This window comes from Mirounga angustirostris, unplaced genomic scaffold (assembly GCF_029215605.1).
Source record: "Mirounga angustirostris isolate CCGP_5_RB_7025 unplaced genomic scaffold, mMirAng1.0.hap1 SCAF_13, whole genome shotgun sequence".
Classification (NCBI taxonomy): Eukaryota; Metazoa; Chordata; class Mammalia; order Carnivora; family Phocidae; genus Mirounga; species Mirounga angustirostris.
In genome coordinates, this window is record NW_026991721.1 from 107,917,251 (window position 1) to 107,940,103 (window position 22,853).

General features: G+C 43.6%; 1 protein-coding gene across 4 annotated transcripts in view; it reads left to right on the top strand.

Moving 5' to 3' along the window:
- Positions 1 to 22,853, top strand: part of PDGFD (platelet derived growth factor D) — a 222,356-nt gene that overhangs the window by 188,983 nt on the left and 10,520 nt on the right. For all 4 annotated transcript variants that reach the window (XM_045895156.2, XM_045895155.3, XM_064577524.1 and 1 more), the window contains exons 4-6: positions 2,044 to 2,106; positions 5,708 to 5,906; positions 20,084 to 20,298. In XM_045895156.2, coding sequence (XP_045751112.1) covers positions 2,044 to 2,106; positions 5,708 to 5,906; positions 20,084 to 20,298 — 477 coding nt within the window. The remainder of the gene's footprint in view (positions 1 to 2,043; positions 2,107 to 5,707; positions 5,907 to 20,083; positions 20,299 to 22,853) is intronic.

Here is a 22,853-nt window from a genome sequence, read left to right on the forward strand (position 1 = left end):
ACGATCAACATAATCCATCACTTGCTTCATTACCATTATTGTGCTGATGATTCTCGGGTCTATATCCCAAGTGCAGGTCTCTCTCATGCGGACCACTCCCATATAGCCAATGGCGTCCTGGACGTCACTAGCTGGATATTGCGTGGGCACCTCAAACACGCTGTACCCAACATGACTCATTAATTTTCCCCAATAACTTCTTTTCCAGTATATGTTCCTCACATTCGTCTAGACATCTATCTTTCTTTGAGTCTTCTACCCGACCTTTCTTGCAAGTAGCCGTCTACTTACTCATCTACTTACCTGAGTCTACAAGACTCAGCTCGAGAGTCACGTTCTTGTGTGAAATTTTTCCAAGCCCACTTCCTCTCAGGTAAATTTTCTACTGCCTTCCTTAATGTCTCTACAGCACACACATAAGTTTATTGCAGGAGCTCTTTACCTGGTTATAAATACGTTTACATTTTGAATTCCTTGAGGGGAGGTATAGTTTCTCAGTTCCTCATGATTCTACCCTAAGCTTAGAATGTATCCCATAGTCGGTGATGAGCAAATATTGAATTGAATGAGTGAAAATGAAAATTCTATGATGTGAGGATTGCTCAGGTTATTATCGTACCTGGCATATGTCCTCCCACCAGTGGTTCCTTCACAATATGGAGAAGCCATTGGCTCTCTTGCCCAGTTTCACCTGTTCACCTGCTTATGCAGACTCATATCAATACCAACCTTCATTTGTTTGCACCCATCCTTTTGCTGTGGGAATTCACCTTTCAGAGTGCAGAGACCAATTTTCTCTTTCTTTTTTATCTTTCCTGAGGTAGAGACAAGAATAATGATGCCTTGCCAGTTTTTAATAGATGTTCCTTCATTGAACCTCACACTTGACTTAGTTCTTTCTTGGTAAACAACTAAATTTTTTTAACACAGACATTTATATATAATCCAGTCTCATCATGAGCAATTAACAAATGCACTTGCAGCCCCTCAAAATGTTAATGAAATTTAGACCTGATACTTAGCTTCATTCAGTGAGTATACTTGGGTAAATAGGTTGCCAGATTTGAGTATCTGAATTTTTCTCAGCATCATCTTAAAATACACCCTACTATCTGGCCTGGCTAGAAGACCTTAACCAAGTTGATTGACGTTAGCAGGGTCAAGAAACCATCTGTGACATGTAAAAATGGTAAAATCAGCTCTTCTTCCCATTATGTTTTTTAAAGTTACTGGTACTAGAGTAATTAACAAGAAAGTCACACAAATTGGAGACACATTTTCCTTTTAAGAGAAGTTCCTTTCTCTGAGATCCATTGCTATCACAAATCCTTCAAGGCCTCTCTGAGATAATTTTCTCGGGTCTGCCTTTTATCTTGTTCTTTGGGGAATACTTTGTCACTCCACGGCCATCTCCTTCCCCCTGCCATTCTTCCTGGTGTTTCCTGACAGAGTCAGGAATAGCCCTTTGCTGGTGAATTTATCTTTGAAAAGATCACTGATATCATAGACCAGCTCAAGAGGCAGGACTGAACATGATACAGAACCTAGTTCAAACCAAATAAACATCAATTCGGATAATGGCTATTATTACTCTCTATTAAGGACCTTATTAACTGCTAGTTATAATTATATAATTAGTGCATTCAGTTCTCAAAACTACCCTCTAATTTAAGCATCCCATACCATCCCATACAGATGAGGAAGAGAAGGATTGCAGAGGCTAGGTAGATTGCCTGAGGTCATGCCGCTGGCAGATGGCCAACTTAAAATTTGAACTCTTGTCTGCACATTTTCCATTTCACCAGTACTTAAGAGTAAATGTGAATATATCCCTTATGTCCATAAATGTCCGTGTCTTGAATGAGAAGGGGTCTTGAGGAGAGGTGCTGAAGACAAATGGTGAACTGTCTGGCAAGAATGTAGCCCTTATATCTGTTGTCATTTAGTTGAAAGAAGATTCTGAGGGCTGAGATATTGAAACTGTGCACGTAATGAATTGCACAGAGGTTTGATTGACTCACGTGGATGTTTCTTGCCTTCTAGGAAGATTTCCAACCCGCAGCAGACTCAGAGACCAACTGGGAGTCAGTCACAAGCTCTATCTCAGTAAGTAATGTGTTTTTCTGTTGCCAGTGAAAAAAGCTGATGGAGAAACTAAGGTCAACCCCAGAACAGCGTCAGCTGCATGAAGGACCTAGGGCTTCACCAAAAGCCACGTTGCAATCATGATGTGTCCTTCCATTTCATTTATGGTTTCAGCGGGCTGTGTCGCATGCCCTTTTCCCCCTCTCTTCAAAAAGGCTCTCAGGAAATGCCAGTATCCATTGTAGGAACACGGGCTAGATAATGACTTCAGTATTTATCAGTTTCAAAGTAGAATGTTCCAACTAGACGACTGTCCAGACATATCAAATGTATCAACTGGTCCATGGCCCAAGCTCAAGTGGGGTATTTTGAAATAGTGTTTTGAATATTCCAGGGAAAGCTGTTAACCTTTGTGTTTTCAAGGATCGTTTCAGATGTGAAAAATCCTGGTGTTTACAATAAGATAACTTAAGTACAAACCAGGCGTGTGTTCTATTTGACTTAGAAATAAAACATAACTCACCCTGAAACTGTAAAATGGCTCATGCCCCCCATTTTTTTCCTCCAAATTTAGTCATTTCTCAGTATTCTACTTCTCTTTGTTCAGAAAGAACAGACCTTGTTTTCACCAATCCTATAAGTAGCACGTATGTAGCAATAAAATACAAGATAATAAATGTAGGTGTTCATTAGAAGGTCAAGAGCGTGGAGAAAGCTTGCCCATGGGTCTAAGTCAGCCCATGTGGCTGAGTCAGAGTTGATTTTTTTTTTTTCAAGTGATACTCCATCCTTTGCTCTCTGGGGTATTTTTAAAGCAATACCTTCGGATGGCAGGGTTTCCTTAGCTATGGGTTCTGTGACTATTTAATTCACCTGGTGTGTCCGCTGGACTAGAACAACATGGCCTACTCAAGAGGTCAGTGGGGTTTCTAATGGTGATATTAAGAGTGTTTAATTTGTTCTTGACAGCCCCGAATGCACGCTCTGAACCTCGATAAGTGCAGGCAATCACTGTGAGGCAGGTGAAGCCTTCGCTCTGGGAGGCCAGGCGGAGGCTTGGCCGGTTAGCAGCCTGAGGCCGACGATTCACGGTGTAACGGCTTCTGCCGCCAGGCGCTGGTGTGCTACTCTGTCGAATCCTCTGGCTTCTCAAGCATCTTCTAGTGATGGCTCAGAGGGGCTGAGTCATTCATGCCCCACGTGCAGAAATTACAAGCTTAAGGGACGCTTAGCGAATGCAGGATAATGCAGGTCCTCTTAAAGAAAAGGATTGACCGTCCGTTTGGAGGATCAGCAGAAGCTCAGCACTGGGTCCATATCCCCTGGACACTTCTCTGGTTGGAGCTCGAAAGCCAGGTTCTGCTTCGTCCTCTGGAAATAGCAGGGAAACAGTCTCTTTCCTCAGGGTTCCGGTTTTCAGGAACCCTCTGGAATAGCAGTAAGGAGCCTTGGACCCACCATTAACTCTGTATAAACCATATTTTGTTTTTGTGGGAAGTGGTTTCTAGTTTTCTGAGCATTATTTTTCTTTTAAAAATTGTTAATTTAAATCCAATCAGTTAGCTTTAGAGTGGATTTTTATAAATATATAACAAAAGCTGAATGAGATAGGATCTACAGTGGTGTGGAAAAGGGCACACCCAGTTAGTTCTTTCTCACAAAAATAGTTTTTAAATAATTACCCCAGAAATAAACATGTTCTGGTGAGTTTTTTAGGTCCTCTAATCACCCATGAGTATTTTCTTAACTATCTCACTTAAGGACAGTTTTACATTTTACCTGTGGTTTGTTTGGATTTGCTCTGCAGACAAATGTCAGAGGGATTAGATTTCTGGCTCCCCCTCAGGCATGGAGAGCCCCTCGCAGCTTTCTCCTGGAGAGATGTGTAGGTAGACACTAAGCTCTAGGTCCTGTGAGGAGCCACCCCAGGAAACTTTCTGCCAAGGATTCCCCAGAGCCACTGACAGAGGCCTGCACTTGCATGAAAATGGCTTCCTGTTGTTTCCAAACACAGGGAAGCATTTTAACTTCAGAGCTTTTATAGAGATGCCATGCACCTAACTTTGGGCAGCTCTTTTTGAATTTTTGGATCTCAGACCCACATCTTTGGGATGGAGTTGTAAATCATCTGGTGACGATGAGCCAGGTGGACTGTACATTATCCGGATAATACAAAGTTGAATGGGAGTTTGAAATTTTGAGACTGAGTCATAATATCTGACTCTAGCACGTGATGCCAAGAAGGATGTGAAAGACAGAAATGATGTGCCTCGGTCGGGGTTCAGTTTATATGAGACACGCATGCGCACGTGTGCACCCCTGGAATAGGGAGCTGGCCAGCTGTCTTCACCAGTCTAGCTCACATCTCCCAGCCTCTTCCCCACTCCCTTTCCCCTACCAGGCATATTTGAAAACTGCCTTTAAGGTACACGAGTGTGGGTTAATGCTTTTGCAAAATGCCTTCGTTTGCTAAAGAGGGACCGTCATTCCTCTGAAAGCAGGTGGGCATCCAGTCCCTGGCTTCCGGACCTTTGGACCTTGATTGGTTAAAAAGAGAGACCCTAAGCTGAAAGTGAGACCATGAAGTGTGGGCTTTGCTGTCTGAAACCCTGTGGCACATAGTAGTTCTTGTTAGGATGCTGCATGAAGTTTCAGGAACACGAGTGCTTGTTAATTCCCGTGTTCCCGTTCCCGGAATGGTAGGAGATATTTGCCCTTGAGGGATCTTGTTTGTTTGGCAGTTTCTTGAAAGACATTTTGAAACCATTTGCGACTGTGCTATTTCCTTGTTAACGGGTCATGAATTTTTACAGAGATGTTTGAATCATGGCTCATTTGCCTCTAGATTATCCAAGGGTTAGTGAAGTAAGTGCTTGGGAACTTATGTGGGGACATAGTCCACATAATCCCTCCCAGATTTTCAGTGATGTTGCATTCCCCATTTAAAGAGTATTTCTGAGAATATTTTAATGACAGCTGGGATCACGAGCAAGCAACAGCACTTTAAAAATACATATATATGCTTCCCATTGGGATCTCCCAGTCTTGGTCGAGAGAGCAAGCTTCATGACTAATTATTCTTGTTGATAACCAGTAAATAAGCTGGTGAAAATGCCAAATTTTATCAGATTCTCTCCAGAGGAGATTCAGACCCTGCTCACCCAATGCCTGCAATGCGAGGTGACCCATGAAGAAGAAACGTGGGGGCTAAACGTGGGAGGAGAGCATGGATTATGAAAGCAGTTTAGAATTTAAATTCTAATCATTAACTGCTGATGCAGATGCGGATGACTTGGGAGCTCGAACCAAGACAGGGGATGATGTAATTTTGATATTGCCATTTAGTCAATATCTTCTTTAATGATTATATCTCAGATGAACTGGAAGTTTTATGATCTGCCTGGTTTTGATTTGCAGAAATGTGAATGACTATCATTTACCAATTAATCGCTCTTATTTAAGAATATGGCAGGACTATGGCAGAGGACTTGAGCATGATATTTATGCATAGAATGTCTTACCATCAGAAGCCTGTTTATGTTCCTTCCATAGAGTTGTATGACTATTGTATTTCATAGCAATGGACTTTTTCTGAGTACACTGAGCTGTATGTCACTCTTAGGGGGTATCCTATCACTCTCCATCAGTAACGGACCCCACCCTCACTGCGGATGCTCTGGACAAAACAGTCGCAGAATTTGATACCGTGGAAGATCTGCTCAAGCACTTTAATCCAGAATCGTGGCAAGAAGATCTTGAGAATCTATATTTGGAAACCCCCCATTATCGAGGCAGGTCCTACCATGACAGGAAGTCAAAAGGTAAGAAACAGAGCCTTGGAGGTTCTTCACAAACAGATAAGACCACTGATAGTTATTCTCAGTAAGGACAAAAATGCAATATATTTAATTCACTAAAATCAGAGGATTACTGCCAGTCTTCTTTTTTTATTTTATTTTATTATGTTATGTTAATCACCATACATTACATCATTAGTTTTTGATGTAGTGTTCCACCATTCATTGTTTTTGTTTAACACCCAGTGCTCCATGCAGAACGTGCCCTCTTTAATACCCATCACCAGGCTAACCCATCCACCCAGCCCCATCCCCTCTAGAACCCTCAGTTTGTTTCTCGGAGTCCGTAGTCTCTTCATGGTTCATCTCTCCCTCCGATTTCCCCCCCTTCATTTTTCCCTTCCTATTATCTTTTTTTTTTTTTTTTTTACCATAAAATGTATTATTTGTTTCAGAGGTACAGGTCTTTGATTCATCAGTCTTACACAATTCACAGCGCTCACCATAGCACATGCCCTCCCCAATGTCTATCACCCAGCCACCCCATCCATGCCACCCCCCACCACTCCAGCAACCCTCAGTTTGTTTCCTGAGATTAAGAGTCTCTCATGGTTTGTCTCCCTCTCTGGTTTCATCTTGTTTCCTTTTTTCCTCCCTTCCCCCATGATCCTCTGTGTTGTTTCTCAATCCTCATATCAGTGAGATCATATGATACTTGTCTTTCTCTGACTGACTTATTTAGCTCAGCACAATACCCTCTAGTTCCATCCACATCATTGCAAATGGCAAGATCTCATTCCTTTTGATGGCTGCATAATATTCCATTGTGTATATGTGTGTGTGTGTGTGTGTGTGTGTGTGTATATATATATATATATATATATATATATACCACATCTCCTTTATCCATTCATCTGTCAGTGGACATCTTGGCTCTTTCCATAGTTTGGCTATTGTGGACATTGCTGCTATAAACATCGGGGTGCACGTACCCCTTCGGATCCCTACATTTGTATCTTTGGGGTAAATACCCAGATTACTGCCTGTCTTATCACACATCTCTCCCACAGCAGCTTCAGATGAAGTTCTGTGTTTATCACAAACTGTATTGTTTGTATGGGACTAAGAAAGAGAGCAAGGTTTGGTGCAGTCAAAGATGGGTCATAGTTAGGAGCTAGAAGAAACCTTGTAAAATCATGTGGACAGACTTCTTGCATCTTGGCAAGTAAGGTATTATTAGCCTCCCTGTCAGGGGAAGTAAATACTTTGGTACTAGCTGTGTGGCCAGTGGGTAGTAGAGAGGAGATGAGCATCATGGTCTCTCACCTCTGGGGGCAGTGCCCACGTGATGGTCTGCTGTACCTCTCCAATAGATGTGAATGTTGATTTAGCTCAGGACTCAGTGCTGGCAAGATAGGCTCCTGGGAAAGCAGTGGTCAGAACTCTTTAGAAGATTTCACCTCAACCCATTCAGTGTCTATTCTTAAATGGTTTTATGAGGATCTACTGCGTGCTTGGTGTCCTGGAGGCTTCACAGGACATACATGTCCCAGAGAAGAAACAAAGAAGGCCTGGGATGATTTGGAGGTCTGTGTGTGGGCATGCATTCAACTGGGAGTTTCAGGAAAATATTAAGGGAGGAGAGAGGAACATTCCCAAGAAAACATCTTGAGTCAAAACAATAATACTGAAAGTCGCAAAAAATAAATATCTTACCTGTACATCTGAGCAATATGATCTGAGATGAGAATCTCTGCATGTTTAATTCAAATTAATAGCAAAATATCTTATTACCTTTTATTGAATAAAACTGTAATTCGTTCTTGCTTTATTTGCTAAAATTTACATTAAAATTTTCTCTAAGAATCTCGTAAGGCTCATTTGCATCATAAATGTGAAGGTAGTTAGCTAACATACAGCTTGTTTCCTACATTTTATAATGTCAGGGGTACTTTGAAGAACCGTGAACTTGGCCCACTCTGGTAGGAAATGCTTGTCAGGAAGCGTGACTTGTTGGAGCATTTGGACTGGAATAACTAATTAGTTGACTCCTGCCTAGGTCTGCTGCTTATGGCTCAGGTCTGGAAACTTATCTACTTAAAACATACAGCTAAGGGGTGGACCAAAAGAAGTCCTTAGTGGCCCCGACATTATGGAGGTGTGCCGTAGGCAGATCACTGTAGCTCTCAAACAGTCTCCCCGAGGCTCAGGTTGGATTCAGCTCAGACAAGAAATTGCTTTTCTGTAGTGTTGCTGTCTTTGGGTCTCTACTTACGTCAGCTTGAAGCAAAGTAAAAGATTCACAGTGTTTCGAAAACCCCAGAAAAACAGGAAAAATGGGACTGGACCAAAAAAATAATAAAATCTGACTGTCTTCAAGTATGTTCACTACGATAGCTGTTTGAGAGGCAGTTCTCCTTGACATCTATCTTTTGGGTTTTTAAAATTTAAACATCACCTACATCCATTACTTTCTTTCACCCAGAGATCATGTTGAGTTGGAGGCAGAGTGTCTGGTTCGAATCCTAACTCTGCCACTTACAAGTGGTGTGAACTTTCAACAAGTCGCTGATCTTCCTGTGCCTCAGTTTCCTCTGGCAATGTGTGTATCACGCCTACCTCTGATAGCTGTTAGCGGTGCCATCAAGAGAACCTGGCACATACCACTTGTTCAAGCAACCTTAGCTAGCTCTGGCTACTGAGAATTCTGGAATAGGTTTGCGTCACTGCGCTGGGGAAGCCTTCCTTGTCCCTCATCCTCTGCCTGTGAAGCCCGCCACCCCAGACAAAGTCTGGGGTACTTGGGAGGCCACGGCATCCTTCCGTCCTACTACTGTAGTCAACTACGTCTTGGGGTTTTCTCTAAGGCAGTATGAGAGCCTAGGACCTCAGGGTCCTGTCTCCGCTCCAGCTGAAGAGTAGGTCCGCTGGGGAGCTGTAAGAAGCTGCAGACGCCTAGTCGCAGACACAGTGACTCAGAACCCCTGAGGGTGGGGCTGAGCTGTTGATGTTATTTTATGGCCCGCGGGAGATTGAGATCGATCCTGAGTGGCAGCCAGCATTGAGAGCCTCTGTGTTAGACGTTGTTCATCTGTATCTCGGGCTCTTGGCACGGCCTCTGACACATTTTAGGTGCTCCGTTAATGTTTGTGGAATTAAAGATACTAATAATCCAGCATGAGTATATTTCCAAAGTTTACAGAAACCCACCCATAGGACTGAGGAATGTAGCTTTATTAAGAATGCCTTTGGTTACTGATAAGACCTTGCAAGAACATTCAAGGTGACATTCTACTTATTCCTAACAGAGTCAACATTTCTTTCCCTTGTTGGCTTGGGTTCCACTTCTTAATCTCTTGTTTAGAATGGCCCTAAGGCAGATCTGTACTGTTTCATTTAACCCTGGCCAGTCACCACTCTCTCTGCACTTGGATAAATGTGTGGCTTTCACGGTTTATCGTACCACAGCTGCCAAACCACCTACGTGCCTGTCTCACACACGAAGAGAAGTCCGGTTTAATATCTCAGCTGTCATCGTCAGCTTTTAGAACTTAAAAAGTACAAACTCACGGTTTATGTTCCGGTATATAAGAAGGGGAGCAGCGAATGGAAAGTGGAGACGGAAACATAGTTACAAATAATGGAGGTCCACTGAATGTCCAGTGAAGAGTGAACTTTATAGGATCCCTGAAAAACTTTCCTCTTGGCAGTATGGTAATTCTTTAATGATGTTTTACAAAAACAAACATCAGTTATGGATAGCTATTGAATATCCATTCTTCTGATTTGCCCAGATCAATCGAAGTGGCACTTTTCATGATACCAAAGAGCAGTATTCTAAGATGATTCTTCAATGTGAACGTACAAACATGGAGTTTTATAAACTCTAAAATAATACACAAACACACTGGGTGAAGAACATTTGTAACAAGGTCAAAATAGTACATATTTAAAATTAAATTATGTGCTTTGCTTCTAATGTTTGTTTGAAAGCAGATTTGGGGACAGTGAGATTCAAGGTCTCTCTAAGAAGAGACTCATACATGGGAAGCAAGAGGACAATAAGGTTTGGGGAGAAGAGAGAGAGAAAAGGGACAATAACATTGCACATATTGGAGCCAGAACTTCAGCACACAAGGTCGACTTTTATAAAACTCACATGTAATAGGTAAGCTCAGACTTGTCTATAAAAGTTTCTGGACTGAAGACAATAAAACAAGTTAATATATCCAATGTTCAGTTTCTTAGGGGGTTTGGAGAAAAGGGTAACATGTATCATCGAAATCTGTACAGAACTGCAGTTCCAAAACTCAGTTTTTAACCAATAATTTCAACCTCATGCTTTCACTTGAAAGCTGCCTAAAAGTTAAAAAAAAAAAAAAAAGTTGTTTCAAGTTCAAGTTGCATTTACTTTTTCTGATGAGTACGCGAATGATATAACACCCTTGCACGTAATTAGGTAAAAAGTTAACTATATAATCATCGTAGGACCATTGTAGCCTAACTGAAACCGTACTGTGATTTCTTTAAAACACAGTCCTTTGAATTTAGGGGCAGTGCACCTTTATTCAAGTTCATAGCATGACAGTGGATATCTTTAAATTAAGAAATGATCAGCCTTAAACTCTACTAGAGTGGGCACTCATCGAGAGGCCATTTATGGACATTAACAATGTAAATGAGATCTGTTGTGTTTTTTACTTATTCCAGAAGAACTTACCTTTCCCAAACAATAGTGTGTTTGTCATAGAAAAAAATCCAACAAATTACAACAAGGGAGAAGCCTGTTTCCACAGCATCAGTGTTAGCATTAAAATATGGATATAGGGGCACCTGGGTGGCTCAGTCGTTAAGCGTCTGCCTTCAGTTCAGGTCATGATCCCAGGGTCCTGGGATCGAGCCCCGCATCGGGCTCCCTGCTCCGCGGGAGGCCTGCTTCTCCCGCTCCCACTCCCCCTGCTTGTGTTCCCACTCTCGCTGTGTCTCTCTCTGTCAAATAAATAAATAAAATCTTTAAAAATAAATAAATTAAATTAAATTAAATATGGATATAATTGTTGGAGCATTCCAACCTACTAGTTTTGAACTACAGTTTTACTTACCACAAGTAAATTCTTCCCCAAAGTGTTGCTCTTTTTTAATGCTTGTGCCAAAATTCACATACACTCCTCTTTAAAAAAAAAAAAAATCAGTATTTCCACATTGAGTGGAGTAAATGTATTGATAATTAAATTGATTCTAAGTGACAGGGTTTGAAATATGTGATTTTTTACAGACGCTAAATGGTTAGGTGTTCTAACTCTGGGACAGTTATTAACCGACTTGAGAGGCTCAGATACCAACTCTGTGATTTCTTACGTGACATTATTTTGCTCTAAGATCTAAATCACTTAACCATTTGAAAATGATTTATAGGTAAATAACTGGCATAGAAGCTGAGGATTAAGTGCAGAAATATGTTTAATATCAAAACGTTTGACTTGGTTCTGAATTCTCCTAAATCAAAATACTTCTAATTTTTAAATTAGTCATTTATTGCCATTTCTTTGTCATGCCCTTGTCCATTAACTAGGAAAGTACAGGTTTTGCTCTTTCAAAATGATTTCAAATGAGGGAAGTAATTTCATAGTATATTAAGACATGAACATAGTTTAGGACACACTGAGGCCATCACAAAATGAATGCTTGCAACTTCATCTGCCTATTTGCTATCTGGGTAGCAACTTGCAAAAGGCCTTTGGCTGACACTAGTGATGAATCCGGTAAGTCGGTCTTGAGGTATCGTCCCCTGTAACTACCTCTCTGTCAGTTAAACAGAGGTACTGGGGACGTTAAATCAAAATGGATTTATTTTTCTAATTTCTGATGTTGAAAGAGGGTTGGCTTCATTGAACTTGCTGAACCATGTGGTATGCCCCAGGTAAAAGCAATCTTTATTAATAAGTGTGAAAATTGTCTTCCACAAATTTGATAGAAAGAGAGCAAAAGAAAGGATGCCGTAGTGGGAAGAGCATGGACTTTGTAGTCAAGTAAACTTGCGATAAAATTCTAACTCACATCCAGAGGACATGGCCTCGGGGAAGTCACTCGTAGACCCCTGAGCCTCTGCGTTCTGCACTTTGCAAAATGGCTCTAATTATAACCACTTTGCAAAGTTGTGTTAGGATTAATCAGAGAGACTAACACCTCATGGGCCCCCAGTGAATGATAGCTACTATTGTTACTTCAGTAAAACTGCACAGAACCAAGATATTTCTGCGAACTCTTCCGCTAGGGCGGTAAGATAATCATCACTAATCTGGAGAGCCTCCTACAGAGTATCCAAATATTGTCAGGTTTAAGGATCTGTAAAATCAGTACACTCCTTACAAGTTTACAAAATGATTGGCAGTACTAAACTTTTCTAGGATACTGTTTACCCAGAAACTTTTCTGGCGCCATTTTGCTTGTTGGATGTTTCCTTTGAAAAGCACTTTTTTTTAGACTATAGCCACTGTTGATGACCCGTATGACTTGTAAGTATCTAGATTCCCCACTCAGTTCGCCGGAAGGCATTAATAAAAGCCGCATTTTTGTCCATCACATTGTGTGTGTCTATGCGGGCGCACATAAAAGGTTTGAAGGAAGTCTCAGCGCAGGGATAAGATTTTAGTCCTTTTCCTTCTGGCGCCTCTGCTTTTCTCCTAGATGATGAGGTTGTCCATCTTTGTGGGTATCCTGACCCCCTTTCATCACCTGTTACCGCCCCCACCCCCTGTGAAGGCACATTGCTTGGAAAACACCATTTAATGGCGGAGAACAGTAGGTAACTTTCGGTGTCTGGAGGGACACAGCAGTCACTCTGGCTAATGATGGATGTCTTTGCCTTGTGGGTCCCTTACCTACGTTTTCTGGGAAGCATTGGGACACCCCCACACAGCATCCTTTTGCTCTGTGCCCCTGCGGATTTAGGGAGGAAGCACATCCTTCCTACAGCACATGGTCCTTTCAGAACTTCTGGTGCTGGGAAGACCGGCTCATTAAGTCTTGACTTGCAAAGAACCGTGCTCAGTCCCAGGGAATTAAACTGAACACACAAGATCATTGCCGTCTGACACTGAGATCAAGGTGGACATGACCTTCCTTTCCTTAGTGATCCCCAACTGCAGCATCTCAGCTCTTTGGGGCGTTCTGTGCTTAACCTTACTCATTTATCTGTTTCACTCGTTTCGACAGTGTCGTGGGGGATAACTCCCGAGAGCTAGGATTTAGATCTGTACTTCAAATACTCTTAACTCATTCAATTTTTATTTTTTAGGATTTTATTTATTTATTTTAAAGAGAGAGAGAGAGCATGAGAAGGAGGGGCAGAGTGAGAGGGAGAGAGAGAGAGAATCTCAAGCAGACTCCGCACTGAGCATGGAGCCTGACGTGGGGCTTGATCCCACGACCCTGAGATCAAGACCTGAGCCGAAACCAAGAGTCAGACACTCAACCAACTGCGCCACCCAGGCGCCCCTTAACTCATTCCATCTTAATAAATTTCTTGGCAGGAGAGTACTGTTATTCCCGTTTTATATACTAAAAGAAAATCGGAACAGTCCTGCAACAGCTACAAAGGAGAGAACCATGCCATGAATCTGGGTTTGTTCGCTGCACAGGCCAGGTGGGGGAACTCAGTGGTATTTCAAGCTCAGAGACTCAGTCTAGTACATGAGAGAAAGATGTCTCAAGATCTCCTTGATTCTCACTCACCTCCTAGCTTGTTTTCCTGTTTTTCGTTGCATAGATGTACTTCACATATCCTGCCAGGTCACAGTTCTTAGAGTTCAGAGAATTGCCTTCTGATGATGTCAACTGCCTTCATGCCTCATTCAGCACCTTGCAGATGGCCAAGCACTCACCCACTTTGTTCCACGTGTTTGTCAAATGCCTACTATGTTTCCAAGGACCTTAGGCAGGTCACTTAACTCCTCTGCCTCTCGGGTCCCACATCTATCAGATGGGGATAGTCGTGTCTACAATGAGGGTTTGTTACCAGAATTCACTGAGAGTTGCGTGTATGAAAGCCTCTCAGAGAGAACCAGGCACAAAGTAGGTGCTCAGTACATTTCCATTCACTCATCGCTTAGCAGTGTTTTTAAACCCTGAAAATTCAGTGTTGTCTGATTGGGAACCTTGTGACTTAGGTTAATCATTATAAATACACATGGTAAATATATCTGTTCTTTAGAAATTAAACCAGCAAATGGAGTCATGGAATCCATGATTTGAAGTTTAAAATATCCTGATATTTTCTCAATAGAAGTTATAAAATCATTGCTCTTTCCAGGTTTATTTGCACTTCCAAATTGGGGTTGAGGTGTGGAAACAGTTTTCACAATTATGTGCTGATTTATAGAAGAGGGAATCTGAAAGTCACAGTGAGGTTGTAATGTCCATAAAGATGAACAGACTCCACCTGGGGAATTTACGAACCTTGAAAAAGGCTGAGAAACCCTAGTTACTTGGTGTAAAATACTACCGTCATTCATATATCCCCCTTGCCTCCCACCCTCACCCAAAGCCTCGTAAATCTAGTGTTGTAGAATCAAAGGCCCATTTTTAGTGCTTTACGTAGTGGCACTTTTCCCCATGGGGAAAGCAAAGGGCGTATTCCTGAGCACGTCGAGGTGCGAATCAGGGAGCGAGCCTTCTTGACTCCACCCTTTCTCTGTGCCACAGCTTCTAGATTCCGTGGGTCTTGGTGCCAACCATCTTCGTGCGTCATCGTTCATCCTTGGGAGAGTTGGTTCCAGAAGGCTGGTTTCTCAGTCCTGACCTACACCATCATCAGTTTGATTCCTTCAGATAGTCATCATTACAGACCTAATCCTTGCAAAGGAGATCTAGATTGATGAGCAGGGGTATCAATGTCCGAAATTCTTTCTGATCTTGACTTTAAGTTTATGGGTATCCATTCAGAGTCACAAAAGATTTGAGGAAAATCAGAAACACCTGTCTGGGGTGCCATAGGGACTTGAATTGTTTTTTACTGCACTTAGTTATTTCAAATACCCTGAAATGTCACACGCATGCTCTGTCTTCAGGGATGCCCTATTTCCTCCATCAGGACCTGGTTGAAACCAAATGATTTTAGGAGAGCAGGACTTAAATGACCTATATTTGGGCTCTCCACTATGGGCAAAGCACTAGGAGAGGAGGGATCAAAAGGGGATTAACTCTCTGTTTCCAAGAACCTTGTATTTTAATGGAAGAGAAACACCTAAATAAAAGAAAGTGACAAAGCAAGGTCTGTGAAGTACGTACTGTAACAGAAGGCAGAGAAGGTGTGGTGAGCATATAGCAGGGAGTCAGAAGAGATGGAGGCTGAATATGGCTTTTGACTTGAGCCCTAGAAGATTAAAATGACTTAGGAGACTTGAGTGCTAGGGAAAATGAAATAGAATGACAAAAGCATGGTATAAAAAATTATATATGTATGTATGGATCCCTACGTCAAGCACACGCACTTCCCATGCCTTACCACATACTAAACGTATATGTGTATGTACATATTAGTGCGTGCTGAAAGAGTTTATAAAGAATCTTAGCGCTGTAAAAGCTTGGTCTGGTTGTTAGAAAATGCTTCCTGCTCTCTCTAAGGACTGCACATCTCACTGGAGACTCCAGTGGACTCAGGGAGATCAAGATAAGGCTAGTGACATGTAAGTGCAGGTGGAGGAAAGACCAGCACATGAAAGCCGCCAATAAACTTGACACCCAGAGACTGACCCACGGGGATCATCCTCCTATTAAGCAAACAGGCATGAATTAAATTAAACATGCATGGGGAGAAAAAAACCCATGCTTTCCTACATTCGAAGGGAGGACGTTATTTTGTTTCACAGTGAATTTTTATATTCACACCAAAAAAACTTGAAATGATCCACTTACAGAAGACTTCTAAAATGTTATCACGAGCGGATCAGCGCCCACGCCGTGCGTGCCAAGCGTGTGAGCCCTCCTGCAGGCACACGTCGGAGACTCCGAGCAGCCGGTTCCAGCCCGGTTATTCCATAACAAGGAAGCAAATATTGCAAGAGAGCAGGTCAGATGAGTGTTGTGGTTTCCCGGTGTGTATAAAAGCTGTGTTTACGCTATGCTGTAGTCTGTCAAGTGTGCAATAGCATTATGTCTGAAAAAACAATGTTTGTAGCTTAATTAAAAGATGCTTTAATACTAAAAAATACTTAGCCATCATCTGAGCTTTCAGTGAGTCATAATCGCTGATCACAGATCACCGTAACAGATATGATAATAATGAAAAAGTTTGAAATATTGTGAGATTCATCAAAATGCGACAAAGTGAACAAATGGTGCTGGAAAAGAAATGGCACCGATAGACTCACACGACTCGGGGTTGCCACAGACCTCCGATTTGTGAAAAAAGGCAGTACCTACAAGTATCTGCAAAGCGTCATAAAGCGAGACATAATACAATGAACTGCTCCCGTCCTGGCTTTATCTGTCCCATAAAAAGAATCTTTAGGACTCTAACATGGGTTCCCTCTGAAGACAAATTTTTGTTATCAATCTGTTCAGCTCTTTGCAAGGGCTTCCAACCGGTTTTCATGACTAAGACCACAGGCAGGTGAGGGCAAGAACGCATTTGTCCTCATTTCTTCTTCAAACGAAGATCGTGCATAGACACAGTCTCCTTCAGTTTGGGGGAAACAGAGAAACTCATTATGTTGTTCGACGCCAAAGAAGAAATAGGCTCTAGGCAGTTAGCCAGAACCTGGTGACCTTTTCCAGCAGCACCCGATAAATGAATGTGTGTGCATGGGGCGTACAGGCTTGGGTGTTCCTCCTCAGCAGGTGACCGTCTGTCACACACCTGGGAAGCCTGGTCCTTGGGACAGCGAGCGGCCCCCCAGAGGGGAGACCCCAGCGTGGCTCGTGGAAACTGCCCTTTGCACCTCCCTTCAGATCTTCAGACTACGGTTATAAGCGTGCAGAGGCATGAAAAAGCCTGGATCAAACTCGAGCTCTACTAGGCATTGACTGGGTGTGTGGCCGTGGACAAGTGTTTTTCTTAACCTCTCAGAGGCTCAGTTCCCTGCCCTGTGAAAGTGAGAGCAATAATGGTTTGTAATTCGTAGCACTGAAGGGGGCGGGGTGGTTCTTGCAGGCGTGTGTGTGAGGAGCTTCTCACGTTCCCGGGGACTCAGGGCTGTAGGTGGCTGGGATCAAACAGACCGGGCTGACTCTCCGTCCTGTCCTCGTACGCCTGAGCCTCAGTGGGTTGGAGACTGAACACTGTCCCCTGCTTGACACGTCCCCACCCAGTGCTCAGACCCCAGAACTCATCACAGCACAAGGGTCTTCTGCAAATGACCTGGGCTTTGAGGCCAGGGCTGCAAGAAGAGGGGTGCACCTGCTGTCCTGAGCAGTGCCCCACATTGGACTAACCTGTCTGGGGGATGCTCTGAGGACGGTGGCCCCTTCTCAGCCCTTCCAACAGATTGTCGGTGCCCAGCCCAGAAAACAGATGTCAGAGACCCATGAAAAGACAAGACTCAAATTCAGAAGGACAGCAAGAGAGGGATTAGAACATTATGTACACCCGGAGTGAAATAAGGGGAAATAGATGAAATTCACGGGACTTTGAATTAAGTTTGGGACATCCTTGCTGCCCTGTCCTGTTCCTCTAAAAGCACAGCCCTCTCCCAGGCTCTCCCTCCAGAGGCTCAAGCAGAGCCCCCGCCCGGGGAGGCCCCCCAAGCTCGCTGGCCCCTCAGCCTCCTGTCCGGCGTCCTGCTCTGGGGGCAGCCTCATCCGTCTCCTCCGAGTGCCTTGGTGCTTTCAATGCCCCGAGGCGCCGGGCAGCTGGAGGCTACGGCGGTCACCCTGGGCCACGGCTGAATCGGTCCCGTCGGTGAATGGATGTCCACAACGGACCGCGTCGTACATCTGTTCGCAGCGGGCAGGGAACGGAGGGGACCCGTGCTGGTCAGTAAAAGAGTTACCCAGTGGGAAGAGTCCTGCTTCCAGACGAGTAAGGAGGACGTGCCTTTTCCTGGTTTGCTGAGGGCACCTTGGGGTTTGGCTAAGTCCCCAGAGGAGAGGCGTGCTGTCACAGGGCTCGGGGGTATCCCCGAGAGAAGGCTGCGCCACCACAGACCCACTACAGCACCAGGGAGCTCCGTCTTCTTCCTCCGGCTCTGGGGGACCTGGCCTGCCCCCGTTCTCCTAGATGTGCCAGAAACTGGAGCAGAGGGGGGAAGAGCTCCACATCCCAGTTTCCCGCTTAACCATTCACCTTAAAAGGGTGGGGGGGACAGTGAAGTGCGGTGACAGGTAGAAGGTGCCTAGCAGGGGGCTGACCTGGAGACCCTCAGCACCACGCCTTCCTGCCTGCCCCCCTCTGCCTCCCCGCACCCACCACGTCTCCTTGCTAACAGCCTTGACTCCTCAGCCTCAGACCAGATAGACCCCCACTGCCCCCCGCATCCGGCCGCCTGCCCAGCCCTGTCCACTGCACGGCCCTGCGTCACTATGTATCGCAAGGTGACACGTGCAATGGGTGACGGCTGCACTTCGTAATCCGTTTATGTAATCCTTCCCGCTTTGCTTGCGGTTATTTTCAGGGCTTTAGCAGCAATAAAGTGCTTCCTTTCCCGAGACGCAGTTCATTCAATTTAAATCTGCATTGATTATAGCTAAACTTAGGACATGTCTTTACAAAGGAAGGAAAAAACAGCAATAAATGATGCACAGAAATTATTCAGCATTTATTCAGCACCCACTCCCCCTGCCCCCCACTCCCAGTGTCGCAGGCTCAGCAGGTAGCAGTGGGGGGAAAATTCCCTGCCCTTGAGAATCAAAGCCTAGTCGCACATAGGAAAGGCTCTCAGGGCAGGGCATCGATCCAACTGCCATTAATTCCTTATTCAAGGGGTCACCCGGCCATATGGACAGACTTTCCACTGACTTCATGGTGTCAAGGGGACTCTTCATCCACCTGCACCTTCTTTGCTTTTGGTTTCCCTCACGGGCGCTCTCCCGACAGCATCCTTAGCCTCTGGCTTCCACCCCAAAAGAGCACTCTCACTGCTCCTCACGCAGTTTGGGTTTAAGACCAAGACCCTTGCAGGGGCTGGAGTCCAGAGTAAGCCTGCTGCTGTCTGCCCAGCCTTTGTGGGATTTCTCCTGTGCCCGCCCGGCAGGTGACGAGGGAGGCACTCCAGGGCGTGGTCAGAGGGCTTGCACGCCAAGTGCATGGAGGATTAGGTGCCTTTTTGAGAACGTTGAATGTAACCTATGTAAATACGATAATATAAATTTAATCCAAGTAAATATCTGTGACTTGAATTTGGAAATTGAGGGTGCTGGTCCTAATTCACAGAAGTCCCAGTAACCATTCCCCCTTGACAATCACTAGATTCAGTCTTTCAAACATGGCTGTGAAACAGGTAAAGATGAGGAGGCAGAGGTTGGAAGCAGCTGGGTGACCTTCTAGCTCCCGGGAGGCAGGAAGCTGTGGCTTGGCTTCAGAGCCCAGGCTGTACCCTCTGGGCTCTGCCACCGTCCAGGACCCAGCGCACAAACACACATCATCTGCATAGCCCCCACATGCCGTTTTCTGGGACGTTTTGGTTGACCTTGGAGTTAAAATGAAACTGAAACCTTCTTCTTCTTCACACTCCACTGTAAAATTTCATCACCAGCTAAACATAATAGAGTAGTGGTCCCTAATGGGTCCCTGATAGAATTCAAATTATATTTAAATAATGGTTTGGAATTCAGGTTTTATTTAGAATCAAGAGCTGATTTATTTTGGTGGCTTTTTTTTTTTAAGATAAAGGCAGTTATTTTAAATTGCTGGACATTTCATTTTCTTTCCTCAGAATTCTTTTTGTATATTAAAAAAAGGTATAAGGAAATTTGAACCAAGATAAAGATTTAGCCAAGTTTTTGAGAGTTTTTTTGTTTGTTTTTCCTTTGTTGTTGACTATTTTATGTATTATTAATATTATTATTATTTTGGAAGAGCAGATGGGATCAAAAGAGAATCAGATTTTCCACCTTCCAGGTTAGGTTCCTAACGGAGACCCCGAGGACAGATTCGATCCCTGCATTAAGGTCACCTCACGGCATCTTCCCACCCCTTCCCAAAGCGCCTGCCGGAGTTCTTGCTCCGGGTCGTGTGCTCGCTCACTCCCGTGTGTTTCTTGCAGTCGACCTGGACAGGCTCAACGATGACGTCAAGCGCTACAGTTGCACTCCCAGGAATTACTCCGTCAACTTGAGAGAGGAGCTGAAGCTGACGCACGTGGTCTTCTTTCCCCGGTGCCTCCTTGTGCAGCGTTGTGGGGGCAACTGTGGCTGTGGGACCATCAACTGGAAATCCTGCACGTGCAGCTCCGGGAAAACCGTGAAAAAGTATCATGAGGTATGTCCTTCTCACATGTCCGTGCTGCAGTGCTGCAACACAATGTTATGTAATCCGTAGGGTGCTGGACGAACGGGACATTGCGTACAGTTGTTCAGGTTGTTCACTGCACAAAGGCACCCAGCCAGAGGGATGCCTGGGAGCCGAAATTATACATGAGCTAAAATTGCCAAGCCAAATGCCCCAGAGAGGTTAAGTCCTTCCTGAAGGATGGACTCTTTTTTTCTGTTCTTTTTTTTTTAATATTTATTTATTCACTTGAGAGAGAAAGAACAAGAGCACGAGGGGGTGGGGGGGTCAGAGAGAGAGGGAGAAGTAGACTCCTCACCGAGTGGGGTACCCGATGCGGGGCTCAATCCCAGGACCCCAGGATCATGACCTGAGTCGAGGCAGACACTTAACCGACCGAGCCAGCCAGGTGCCCCTGGACTCTTTTTCCTAATCATCATAATACAACCTGTGGGACAACATCCTTGTTAGATTATATAATCAAATGCATGACACAGTGATTCAGAGCTTACGTGGCTTCTTTGTAGTAATATGATAGAATTCATAAAGACTATCACTACAAAATCTAGGTTACTTTAAGAAAATCCTAAGGGCCAAACTTGAATTCAATCAAGTCCTTAAGAAATTAAGCAGAGTGAAGACAGCAAAATGTAAATTGACAGAAAATATTTATAGTTGAGACTTTTTAATTCTCTAAATATGATATTCTTTTTCTTCTAAAAATACCAATTTTTCCTAAATACTGCTGAGTGCTACCTGGGGAATCAGCCGTGAAAGTATGCAAAAATAAACAAAAGTAAATATGAAGATCAAAGAGGAACAAAAGTTTAAGGAGAGCAAGTTTCTGCAGAGAGCAGAACTCTGTGTTCCAGAGTCTGTTCTTATCACTAGTAACACTGTGCTTTTTCCTTTGTAAACACATAGCACTTTATTGAGCATTAAAGAAAGAGTAGATTTAAGGGGAGTCAGGGCTGCTCCTGACCTCGGCAGCAGCTGTTACTTGCCAATCATGGGAACATTTGTAAGTCACAAAATTTAGAGACTCGGTTTTCACATATGTGAAATGGGACTAAGAAATTATATCAGATAATCACTTATAAAGTGGTTCTGGGGATTGAATAAAATAGTGCATATGGAATGCATTTTCTAAGATGTGAAACATCATACAGAAATGTGTTTAAGAATATAATCTAAACAATGAAGCAGGCATTATTGTTAGAAATGATTGTTTGAGTTGCTTTTCCTCTGTACTCAAAACAAAGAATAGAGAGTGCTCCCTAAATAAAGCCTTCAGCTTTGTAAAACTGGGTGGTGGGTTTTTTTTTTTTAATCCTAAAAAACAATAAAACAATATGAACAAGTTTAAGGAGGTGACTTTGGAGTTAAAAGAGAATGGATAGGTCATAACTGGTATTTTCAACTTGGGAAGTGTAAGAAGTCAAATGCCACAGTGACCATGCTTACCTTACATGGGGAAACACATTATTTTAGACCTACATAAAGCTTATTTTCTTAGTCATAAGAATTCCTTACTCCACCCTGCAATTTTCCAGGGGAAAAAAATGTTCTCATATCCAGAGAATGCTATAGTCTATGTTCATTGTGTTCTATTTTTGCATGACCTGATGAACTCTAGATTGGATGTTATCCTTTGCATCCAAGAAGCTGCATTTTGTAATGTTTAGCCATACCCTGAGGATCAGTGCAGAATGCAGTCATCAAGCCAGAGTTAAAATAATCTAGCCAGTGACAAGATCTCTACTACGCAGAACGCTGAAGAAAAAACATTCAAGTGGGGGCCTTTGATCTATCTGTAGAGTGCTTTATTTTCCTCTGGACTCTGCTCAGATAAAAGTTACAGCTTCATTTTTTAAATTGTTTATTGCGGAAATGGCAGAGTTAAACATACACCCAACCCCTTAAAAAAAAACAAAACCCTCGCCTCCCAGAGTGTTAACGCTAAAGGACTCTGAAGGGTCCTTCTCTTGCGTCTTTTCTTGTCTCTGCACACCAGAGCTGTTACCTGTAAATTTCTGTTCACAATTAATATCTAGAAAGGGAAGTCCTTGATCTCTGCTCATCACATGAGCAGGTCTGAGATGTCAGCATCTTTTTGAAGCTGCTCTCTGAAGCAGCTCTTTGAAACATTGTATCACAGTATTTTTACTTCTGGGGTCTGCAGAGCTCTACACAAAATCACTCTGCCAAGCGCTGGACAAACGGACAGAACAGCATCAATCCCTCCCTCAGCCGCTGCATAGCTGGAACAAACATGCCTGGCACATTGCCCCGCGACTCCTAAAATACCTTGCAGCATGTCCCAGCGATCACTCTGTTGAGTGCCCGGTGGAAAAGAGTAGAAGGCTTGTTCCGTTTCCAGCAATGGGGGTTGCTTGAGCCAGGCTCATTAGGGAAAAATCCTCGTTCTTTGTTGTATTCTGTGTCTGTGTTCTTACCCCAGAGACACGAGAAACCAGTTTCCTCAGCTTCTGGTTATAACTGATGAGATGTGAAATGAGTCTCCATGGGCCATGAGCACCCTCAAA